Genomic DNA, 12,493 nt, shown 5'->3' on the forward strand with positions numbered 1-12,493 from the left:
TCATAGCAAAGAGAGTCGATGATGGTGGTGGTCGTAGGGAAACATCAAGAAGATAAATTAAGCATCTCCTTGCTTCTTGATTTTCGAAACAGGGTTCGACGATGTGGGAAGGGGGAAATCCTTACAAATGTGATCGGTTCATGGAGTAGGGTTTTTGAGATGTAGAATGACGTGATTTAAGGAGAATTGGTCAAATATCATAGGAATTTCCATATAAGCAAGTGCATAGATTACTATTATACCCTTTTATGATTTATTAATGATTTTATTTTTTCTTAATTTTGATTGGTTCTTAGATGCATACAGTAGTTGTTGGAAACATTTGAACCTAGCTCTCTCTCTCTCTCTTTATATATATATATATATATATATATATATATATATATATATATATATATATATATATATATATATATATATATATATATATAATGGATAATGGTTTCAATTGCAAGTTGATAATATATCTTTTATAATGGTTTTGACTTCAAGCATTGCAACTAATGCACTCAAATCCGGAGCCTCTAAACTTGTGCAGTCAAGTTAAGCTGCATGAAGTTTACTCAATAAATTTAAAAGCTGTATTCCGCGATTTCTTTAAAACCTTAGATATTGAATAATTGAAACTTTCCATCATATCAAATTTGCCTTTAGCCATGATCTCTTCTACCTTCAACTTCTCATCAACAGCAATTTGGAAAGCACTTGCATTTTCAACATTAATCCTCATTGTCCTAGTCATTTTCTCGAACCAACCCAATTCTCTACAGAGTGATATCATTCATGTTGCTACTAGTCAGTCCTTCTTACCACTGAACACCACAAACGTTTCCCATCTTGTTTTTGGACTTGTGGGGTCTACAAAAGCATGGCGCTATCGGAAATCCTAAATCGAGTCATGGTGGCGCCCAAACACCACCCGCGGATACCTCTATCTTGACAGGACCCCTACTGATGATCTCTTGCCATGGTCACAGTATTCTCCTCCTTTTCGAATTTCTGATGATAATTCAAAGTTATTGGAAGAAACGAAGCATGTTGCACCAATCATGGTGCGGATGGTGCATGCTGTTATCGAGGTTTTTAGGGAAGAGACAGAAGGGGTACGATGGTACATCATGGGAGATGATGACTCGATCTTTTTTGGTGACAATTTGGTGGATGAACTATCAAAATATGATCATACTAAGTACATATACATTGGAGGTCATTCAGAGAGTATAATCTCAAATCAAATTTACTCGTATGACATGGGATTTGGTGGAGCGGGACTCATATTGAGTTATCCATTGGCAAAGATGGTTCAACAAAATATTGAAGACTGTTTTAGAAGGTATCCGTATTTGAACAGTGCAGATCTAATTTTGATGACTTGTGTGAATGATTTTGGAGTTTCAGTGACTACTCATCAAGGTCTTCATCAGGTATAGATTGTCTGTTTAAATGGTATGGTAAATTACATACATTCTGGACATAGAATTTCAATATATGCAACTAACAAAAAAAAAAGTACATCAAATTAATTATATAATAAACTAAAATTTGATAAATTCAAAATATTCAATATCCACTTGTTTAATCATGACTTTTGATGAGAAAAATATAAGAAAAGAATGTCGTCGCTATACCATTGCTGTTGCTAAAGAAATCGCCGTTAGTGCTATTTTTTAACAATAGCTACTAAAATGCATAAAAATTGTAATTAAAATGCAGAAATTGTATAAGTAAATGGAGAAAAACAATATATTATATAAAATACTTAGTATAAAATTCATAATATTTGTTAAAGTTATTATTTATGCAAATTAAAACATTTACGAAACATAAAACTAGTCCTACGCGCCATCGTTGTCATCTTCATCCCCCTTGTTCCCGACTCCACTATCATTTTGTGTCGATAACGATTTAAAGAAGTCTGAGATTCTATCTTCACATGTCAGGTCACTTAGTATAACATCAAGATGATATGGCGTCAAAATAAATACGTACATTAGAAAACTTATAGTTTAAATTAATAAAGTAAAATAAAAGGAATTTTAAAACTAACAATTATCAAAATATCAACAAAGAGAAAAATACAAATTACCAAATTAAATATTAAACTGCAAAAAATATCAACATAAACCAAAATACCAAAAATACTAAACTATCAAAGTATTTGGAAGCCTTTACAAGTTCATCGTACAAGTTCTTGCCAATCTACTCAAATTGGTTATTGGTTCGGTGGTTAAAGAATGCCAAACGGCTTTCTCAAAAATCGACAAACCACCGAAGGTCCACTCCTTGTAAATGAGATTATTAGATATGCTAAAACATACAAGAAAAGTTAATTCTTTTTAAGTTCGGCTTCCAAAAAGCTTACGACTCCATCAATTCACGGTATATAGATGGCCTATTTCAAGCTACCGGCTTTGGAAATAAATAAAGAGCATGGATTCAAGTGTGCCTTACCTCCTCTACAGCTTCCATTCTAACTCGATGCGATGTTTGTCGAATGTTATGTCAGTGAAAATTTCATTTGGGTTCTTAATTACATGCTTCAAATTTGCTTACTTCAAAAAGTAAGCTTATTGGTGTTGGTGTTTGGTTCTTAAGGTTACCACTTTGGCAAACTTCATCAATTGCAAAAAAGAAAATATTCCATATACCTTGGGCTGCTCATTAGTCAAAATATGTCTAGAATCAATGTTGGGAACCCGGTCATTTATAAATCCAAAAAAAAGCCCATATATCAATGTGGAAAGTTAAGGTTGTATCTATTAGATGGAGACTCTCTCTTATAAAGTTCGTCCCTTGTTTTCTTGGCTCTTATTACTTATCTTCTTTTAAAGCTCCAAAAATGATCTTACGTATTCTTGAAAGCCTTATAATAGATTTCATTTGGGGTGCAAATGGCGACACCAAAAAGACTCTGTTGAATAAGTGGACGCTTGCTTTCTCTAGCAAAAACAAATAGGTTTTGGGATTGGGAGCCTCTTTGGAGCGAATCGACTCTCATCACTAAATGGAAGTGGATATTCCTTAATGAACATAACTATAAGTGGGTTAAAGTTATTGAAGGTATATACATAAATAAGTGGGTTAACGTCACTAATTGAAACTCCATCTTGTTGATTAAAGTTAAAATATTTAGATGGAGGTTGTCTCAGAATGGCCTTCTAACCAGGTGCAACCTTGATAATAAAGGAATATATATCCATTCTGGTATATACCCTCTTTGCAATAATCTCCTTGATACCATCGACCACATCTTTGGTTCTGTTAATTTTTCCCAAAAAATTCATGTCAAATTAGCTCTTTGATGGGGCAATAACCTACCTGTTTCTTCCTTCAAACAAATTCTTCTTAGGCTTCAACAATCTTTTGGTAAGTCTAAGATGTCAGATGCGGTCATCGTGTGTTGCTTATGATCTATCTGGAGTTTTAGGAATAAACTCTTGTTTGGAGTTCTCAAACCCAAAAAGGGGATGTTATCGATTCGATTTTATACCACTACTTTATGGGGGTTGCTTATAGGATTGGCGGATCGAATCTATCTTGGTATGAATGGGAAATAGCATGATTTAACCGTATTGTATATGTTTTCCTCTCTCTAATTCCTTATTAGAGTTTTTATTAAGTCAAAGTTATAAAAGAAGAACATATACCAAAATATCACTAAAAGGATTCCAAACTTACAATTACCACAATATCAACATAAACCAAACTACAAATTACCAAAATATCAAACTACCTCAACATAAACCAAACTACCAAACTACAAAAAGAAAAATTAACATGGTCCAAACTACTAAAGTACCAAAACATTAACATACTACAAAGTACCAAACTACTAAAGTACCAAAACATTAACATAAACAAACTACTAGAGTAAGAACATAAACCAACCTACCAATTACCAAAGTTTATTATAAATAATGAATATAAACCAAAATTACAAAACTAACATGCATTCATTGATGTCTTTGACTGTTGTGGTGCCTATGATACTGACTACCCCTTAGAGTAACTTGATGTTGCAAAATAAGTTTATGCCTAATGCCTTTAACACGCCCTCATCAAGCACCCAATACCTTTTCAAGTATGGCTACCTCATCCAGTGGTGTTGGACCACACTCTTCATCTAATCCTTAAGTTTATAGTTCTAACTATTGTACTTAATCATGTCGTATTTTTCAAAGATGGTTTGATAGATATTGTTGCTCGACTGATGAGCTATTAAATGTATCGTCTTTACTTGTATGAACATCATGGATGTCTCTATCAAAATGAAAAAGCAAAGGTTTCCCCTGTTCTTCGCCATTGATTGTGAGAGGTTAAGGATTTTTACCTTGCCCCTTCTTTTTTGGGATCTAAGAACTTCAATTATAATTAAAATAATATTAGTCAATATAATTTATAATGAACAAATATATATACTAAATAAATTAATCATAATAAGGCTTGACATCCAGCTAGTGTTGACCATGGCTTCCACCCAATAGAGGTGGTGGATCCTCACGGTCAACTTCGTCATGGCCCCGACATATGACATCAACCATCAAGTAGAGAAGAATAACCAAATGAATGTCATAGTTTGAAAATTTATAAGATATGGAATACAAAAAACATTAGGAATAAAGTTTTCGATTACATCAAGAAAATTCAATGAGTGTCTCTCTCATATACAAATAAAGTTGTATATTTCAAATATATATTTCAAATAGAAAATATGAGTGTCTCTTTTAAATATAAATAAGGTTTTCTATTAAAAATAAAGTGATTTAATCATACTCACCCTTAAATATGTCAGTGTCTCTTTTATACGTTTTAGTATCATAATCAGTCTCACACTCAAACCATTTATTGATGATACCCGTAACTTCATTTTCAGTCTCTCCCTTGGTATCATAATCAATTGATCATTATGAAAGTACTCGGTGTAGTTGTTACAAGTTTATATAGAAATATATACTAAAATATATACCGGAGAAACAAAGAGAAAATGGCAACCGAATCTTTCTTAAACAAACAAGCATGTAATGCGCATTCACATCCTAAATGATATAAAGTATTCAAAAAAGCAGTCCCAAAATAAAAACAACTCGAAACTAATTTCTAAATCAGTTTTTGATGAGTATTCTAAGATGATTACATAACAAATGCCTTAAGTCGTTAAAAAAATTAGTCATGACAACAAACACACTTTAGGGATTATCTAATTAAGTCATTACAAGATGATTACATAACAAAGCATTAAGTACCTTCCAAGTAGATTAACAAAGCATTAAATCATTAACATTCAAGTCGTTAAAATCCATAGGGTTATGGTTAATTTCATACTTAAAGAAAGGGAGTTTGGTCTCATAATCACGAAAACGGGAGGTAAAAATGATTAAATCGGCGATGGTGGTCATTGTGGTCGTTGACAGAGAGAAAGAAAGAGAAAAAGATGTGTCGGTTTCAGAGGGAGATGGAACCCTAAATCACATGTGTTTTGAACCAGAAGAGACAGAAATGTGATGTAAGACGGAAATATAAGACGACAGAGTATTTTAGGAAGATGGACATATTAAAATGTCCATGCATCTTTTTTATTATTATCTTAGACATTAAGATGCAACGTACAGTTGAGTACATCATGAATATTCACAAATGATGACACAATTTTACAACGGATAATTATGTTTATCGCAAATCATTAAAATTTCACAGAGAATAACATAAGTTTTACAACATACTTTTTATATATCAAAAAATCAACATATATGCCCACATCCCGAATATGGATAAACCTTCTTTTCCAACCTCTATAGTTTTTAGATCTCTAACTAAAGCTTCACCGGAACATCTAAGCATACTCTCCAATGCTTAGGTTTTACACATTATTAAATAAGTAATATATCGCCATTAAAAAATACGTTATACTAAAATTTATATTTCAGCTAAAATAGTCAAAGGAAATTTATGTATTTGTACTAAAAAAAGATAAGGTAAAGTTTCTTGTCCTATGTATACCATGTAATAATGTATGATATTGCTATATATATTTGTAGCCAAGTCTAAATATTTTAAGTATCTTTACAGATGGATATACGTGGAGATGCATCAGGATTTCTATCTACCCATCCAAGAGTTCCATTACTTTCCCTTCATCATTTTGACCACATAGATCCTATTTTTCGCTCTATGGATCGTTTCGAATCCACAAAGCACCTCATGAAAGCTGCAAATGTTGATCAACCTCGTTTGATTCAACAAACCATATGTTACAATAGAAAAGTGAATTGGTCTTTTTCAGTTTCATGGGGCTACTCGGTTCATATTTATGAGAAAGTCATACCTCGTAGCATCCTAAAGATCCCACTTGAGACCTTCAAGCCATGGTTACTAAAAGCTAAGCCACCTCTTTACATATTCAACACAAGAAGACTTTCAAACGACCCATGTGCAACTCCTCATGTATTTTCATTTGAGTCTATAAAGAATATCAATGATTATGAAAGTGAAATCATTACAAGTTATACTCGCTTGGGTTCACGTGGGTTACCAACATGTGGATTAGCAAACAACCATTCGGCAGATTCGGTTTCAAGAATTGACATTGTTTCACCGAATAGAAAACCCAACCAAGTAAGTTTGAATATCACATTCAAAAAAAGTTTGTAAATCAGCACTAAATACGTATATATGTATCAAGTGTTGATAACTAAAATTATTTTTAACTTAAATATCGAATAATATTATTGGTTTGGTTTGGTGTAGAATGGGAAAACAGAATGTTGCGATGTACTTGAGATTGATGGCATGGGGGTCGCAAAGCTAAATTTGAGGGACTGCATGGACGATGAGTTAATTGCATGAGATAGATGAACATATTTACAAGAACTACAATATTCTAGTGGTGATAAAGTTTCTTTTAATTTAATAACTCCATATAAGGAAAAATATATGTGATTTCTTCTTGCATATATCTTGAAATTACATTTAAATGTTAAAGAACCAAATTAGATCTAGTTGGCGCAACATGTAAGGTATGAACTATGAAACAATCTCTAGTGGATATGCCATAGGTTGTATTGATATCACATTTTTTTTACGAAAAAGGTTAAATCATACTATATTTTTCTATTTAGATGGATAACATAACTTTTTGATCCACTATGAAAAATGATCGTATTTTGAATTTTGATTATTTTATTACATCCTCAAATATCTTGACGTTTTAAGGTTTTTATATTATTATCTATATTTTGTAATTGTTGTTGAGATATATATATATATATATATATATATATATATATATATATATATATATATATATATATATATAAATCCACTTGGTGTTTGTGTTCCTTTAGTTATATATTACATGATCATGCTTATGGAATGAGATTAATTATGATTAGTAAACTCATTGAAAAAGAATTTGTTTCTAAACAAGTTTTGGTACTTATTTCAAAGAAATCATATGCCAATTTATATAAGGAACCCTAAACTACCAAGTGCTAAGTGAAGATGAACAAGTCGCCTTGTTTTTACTTTTTATGCGGTTTTGGGCTTTTGAGGTGGTGGAGGTGGGAAGACAAGTCGGTAAAAACAACCAGCCAAAATTGCACCTAATGATGGACACATCCAGTAAACATAAAACTGTTCCCATGTATTATGTTTATTATTCACATATGCCCACCCAAATGCCTGCATAAACAAAAAAAAATTAAAACAATCATAATCATAATCAGCAGTTTCATGTATCATAATGTTTTTCATGGTAAAAAGAAGTATAAATCTTGTAAAAGATCATATATGGGGATCAAGGAACTATGTTAACTAGAAACAGAAAAGAGTTTTGTAATACTTACATTTGCAGGATTCATTGAAGGACCTGTGTAGCTTGAACCAACAAGAATCACAACCATAGTTGCCATGGAAAGCATCCAATTCTTCAAGAACAAGCTGTTAGGACCCTTGATGATGATCAAGAGAACAACAAAGGTGATAACGAAAGTCAAAACTCCCTCAGCAATGGCTCCAGTATGCAAATCGACTTTTAGAGTAGGTCCTTCTAGCAGATGTTTGTACTCTAATGGCATCAACTCCAAAAGAGCCATGACACCACCAGCTGCACCAATCGCCTGTCAACAATTCAGAAACCAAACACTATTTTTACATGTTTAACACCAATAATCAACAAATACTGATCCAATTCTGCACTATTCATAGTTGAATGTAACGATCTGTTTTCGCAATTTCAACTATATCCTAACAATTTGGGTAATTGGAAAATGGAAACCCTTAATTCGTTAAAAAATTACGACTATGAAAAGTAATGTTTGGTTATATTACCTGAGCAGGAAAGCGGACGGCGGTGGACATGAGTGTATCATCGTCGCCACCGGCACCGGCGATACTAAACGCAATTGTACCGATCGCATTGAAGCTAGCGCCACCGAAGGCATCGGCAATCAATCCAAACACGACGGAGATAACAAATATAAGGGAAGTAGTGATTGCAAGGGAAGCCAGCCCTCCGGCACCCATCGAATTAGTAATAATGGAAGTGGCAGCGCCGAGGGTGGAAGCACAGAATATCCACATGAAGGTCACCACCGCATCACCAACTGCCGCCTTCACCACCCCCATATCTAGAAATGAACGGATTCAGCTTTCCGGCGTAAGAGAATCCGCAGGTGAAATCAGTTCACCTGAATATGGATTAGAGAACGCCACCTAAAATCAAAATTTCAGCGGATTGATTGTTGATGATGAAGATTTTGGGATCGAGAAATCAGTGATCTAGGGGATCTGGAAATTGTTTAGGCTCCTCTTTCAATGAGTTGGGAGATAAGTTTGACTATATGAGGTGAAGTGAAGTGTATATCTCATTCTTAATATCCACGTTCAAGATCCATGAGCTTTTTAGTAGCAATATATATAATTTCGATTAAAGTGGAACATATTTAGTGAAGCTATAACGTATTTTACTTTATTTTATTTTATTAATATATATAATATCATTTGATTTGTTATTTATATAATATAATAAATAATAAATAAAATGCATAGCCATATTGAAAGAAAAAATAAAATGTTGCCATCGACATAATTTGTCATTAAAGCTATATTTTTTGTCCGATTTTAACATGTCGACTGACTATTGAGTAATAATTTTATTAATTTTATAACATTATTTGTTAGAAATGTATAGTCCCTTTTGTCGTGTAAATTAATGAACTCGCTGATTTGCAAAATGGTAAATTGTATGAAAATTATTACAGTTTGGACTTTGGGTTTAATAATCAAAAGATTTTTTTTATGTTTTAACTATTGAGAGTTTAATTTTTTTTTTTAAGAAAACATCATATAAATCTTGATCTTTATTAAAAAGTATTATAATTTGAAATTTATTTTGTTTAACTCTCGATGAAATTTTAATATTCTATTGAACCATAAATGTTTGAATTTTATTTAAGAAACATCTTTACCCGAAAAATACCTGTCCATTTGTTTTTTACATCTTATGAATAAAAAAAATTTAATGGTTTTATTAAAAAAATATTCAGTAATTAAAGTAGAAAAAAAATCGTGGTTAAACAAAAACAAATTCAAATTACGTGTTTTTTGTGGAATACGGAAAAAAATGACTTCACTTGTAGGTTTGATAATATACGATTCTGATGTTATACTTATCAAACATTTTAATGACGAACACTTTATGTATGTCACAAAATGAGCAGCTGTCAACACTATAATTGATCTATAAGATTCGATAAATGCCACATTGCACATGCCAAAACTTGTATATCTGATTCAATAAAGAAGATTCTTTTTTTTCTTTTTAACTTTTAAGAATTGTCGTATATAAGTATATTCAGATCCAGTTAAAGCAAAGCACCACTACCCAATCTTTTTTCACAAGCATGGCCTCCACCCTCCATCTTTACTTCTTGCCTTCCTTCTTTTTCACTCTTGCCTTCTAAAAGAAGAAAGTCATAGAATCTTGCAAAACTAGAAATTGCGAAAAGTTGGTGTATATGAATCTAAATAGTCCCAACTTAAATTAAACAGTTAAATTCAAACAAATGAAATTACCATTTGTGTAAACCGGTTGTTAATACTTAATATTGTCATTGTGTTTGATAAATCTAAAGTTTAAAAAGTATGATGTTTTTTGTTTTGGAAATATGAGGCTAGAAACAATTTTTTGAAGTATTACGACTTTTTATTCTTGTTAGACAATCTAATATAATTTTAAAAACAACTCTAATAAATTAATATAAGATTAACCATATATATTATAAATGAAATAAAATAAAATAATTATTATTCATTTTTTAATAGTATTCGATTCTCATTTTAATAATAAAAAATAGTCCAAAATATTGATAATTTTGTTTTTTCCAAACAAATCTAAAAATCTGAATATTTGAACAGTATAATTCAATTCTAGAAACAAAAGTAACCAGGCACAAAATTTAACAAACATAAGCACATTAAAATCGAAAATGTATATATGTGAACAAAAGAATCACGAATCAAAAAATAAACTTGTTGATATATAGTGAATTGAAACACGAAAATATGTAAATTATGGTTTTCGAAGTGCAGTGTCGTAAGACAAAAATAGTTTTAATATGGGTCTGTGCTGATGATACAACAATCAATTCAAGAATTGATCTTGAATATATATATCATAAATCACCATGTTTCGGTAATGAGAAAAATGAATTTGTAAGAGAATATCAATGTATGTTTCTAGGCCTTCAAATTATGTCAATACTTTATTTATAATCTTCTGATGGTACTTATCAACCATCAACCGAAAATTAACTATTGTAAAAATACAAGCAATTAACACCTCGTTAACATAATTTAATAAATATAAATGAATTAAAGAATTAATTTTTAGATTTATAGTTAAAAATAAGACAGATTGCAATAAAGTTATTAAGTTAACCAAAAGTTTCAATTTTGACACCGTATATTTTTTCTCTCTATTAAGTCACTATATTTATAATTTTGTTGTAATATCAACCAAATGATCGGTTCTCTATATTTTTCTGGGAACCACATTTCCTAAATTTCAATAAATCACTAAGTTTACCAAAATTTCAATTTTGACCCTATGTTTTCCCCTCAATTATGTCATTACATTTATAATTTTGTTGCAATGTCAACCAGTTACCATCAATCTAACAGCTTACCAAATAAATGACATGACAATATTGTGATGTGCAGGACACATCATATCTTATGTGGCAGGACTGACTTTCAAATATAGGATTTGCATTGAACCAAATTTCACATATCTTCTTCTCCTCTTCCCCTCTTCTCGACAGAGTAATTCTTCACAAATGGTTTGAAGGCCGGTCTAATGGTTCAAACTCACTTACAACAAGTAAATGAAGACCCCTACAAGGTTGATTCAGTATATGCTTAGTGAGTTTTAAGCACTAGATCGACCGTGTAGAGGTCTTCATTTATTTGTTGTACAAATCAAGCTTCTAAATCATAATAGCATCTCTTGAAATGGTGATCATGCCTTTTTTGCTGACTTGTAACTGAGTGTGAACCATTAGACCGAAATTCAAACACTATTTATGAAAAAAATACTATGACAAAAAGATTAAAAGAGGAGAAAAAGATATGTGAAATTGGGTTCGGTGCAAACCCTATATTTGAAACTCAATTATGCCGCATAAGATATGACGTGGCCTCCAAATCACAATATTGTCATGTGGTAACGTGTTAGATTGATGGTAATCGGTCAATTGGTTGACATTGCAACAAAATTATAAATGTAATGACATAATTTAGAAAAACAAAACATAATGTCAAAATCAAATTTTTGATAAACTTAGACTTTGTTTGTTTGTCTACAAAAGTACTTTTTAAGCACTTTTCCCTTCTGGCGGGTAGACGTTTCGCAAGTGCACGTCTTCTTCCGCAAATATGAAAAAAGACAAAAGACATTTAACCACTTCCAAAACAAACAACACCTTAGTGACTTTATTGCAATTTAAGAAAAGTGGTTACCGAGAGAACTGATAATTAATGATTTTATTACAATTTGCCCTTAAAAATATACTATTATTTAGTCAAAAAGAACCCAAAACCTTATCTTTGACTATTAATATATAATTATATATTAAATTAGTCCAATATCACCGGCCCAACACCACAGCTCAAACTCAAAATGTTTAAACCATTATTGGTTCATTTGATAACACGAGTGGAATGTTTCCTCTTTTTCCCTTGGTAGAACAAGTAACACATATCGAATTGTATAACAAAGTTCCAAGAAATTCAAATAACTCAATTCGACAATTTTGATTTATCTGAATCTAGTGATCGACCCTAAACAAAATGAATAAAGAAGCTTAAAGCCTTAACACGGTGACATGGCCGCATGGGTGTTCCGTAAATCCTAAATTTTGGATTTTTACAATATTAAATCTTATTTTGGAAGATAAGTATCAAAGTCATTGGTGGGGTGACTAGCTGTCTAGTTTGG

At 31.6% G+C, this 12,493-nt stretch overlaps 2 protein-coding genes across 2 annotated transcripts; one reads left to right on the forward strand and one right to left on the reverse strand.

The window, feature by feature from the left end:
* The first annotated feature begins 543 nt into the window (after positions 1-543).
* LOC145156633 (uncharacterized) lies at positions 544-7,110 on the forward strand. Its single transcript, XM_079075926.1, has 3 exons — positions 544-1,424; positions 6,067-6,612; positions 6,745-7,110. The coding sequence occupies exons 1-3, from the start codon at positions 1,050-1,052 to the stop codon at positions 6,841-6,843; spliced, it is 1,020 nt and encodes a 339-aa protein (XP_078932052.1). The 5' UTR covers positions 544-1,049; the 3' UTR covers positions 6,844-7,110.
* A 251-nt stretch (positions 7,111-7,361) lies between these two features.
* LOC145159757 (aquaporin SIP1-1-like) lies at positions 7,362-8,876 on the reverse strand. Its single transcript, XM_079078791.1, has 3 exons — positions 8,326-8,876; positions 7,842-8,114; positions 7,362-7,677 (listed from the first exon to the last, which is right to left on the reverse strand). Exons 1-3 carry the CDS (start codon positions 8,620-8,622, stop codon positions 7,525-7,527), a joined length of 723 nt encoding a protein of 240 aa, XP_078934917.1. The 5' UTR covers positions 8,623-8,876; the 3' UTR covers positions 7,362-7,524.
* Positions 8,877-12,493: the final 3,617 nt, after the last annotated feature.

This window comes from Lactuca virosa, chromosome 2, assembly GCF_052849685.1.
Source record: "Lactuca virosa cultivar CGN04683 chromosome 2, Lactuca_virosa_CGN04683_v6, whole genome shotgun sequence".
Classification (NCBI taxonomy): domain Eukaryota; kingdom Viridiplantae; phylum Streptophyta; class Magnoliopsida; order Asterales; family Asteraceae; genus Lactuca; species Lactuca virosa.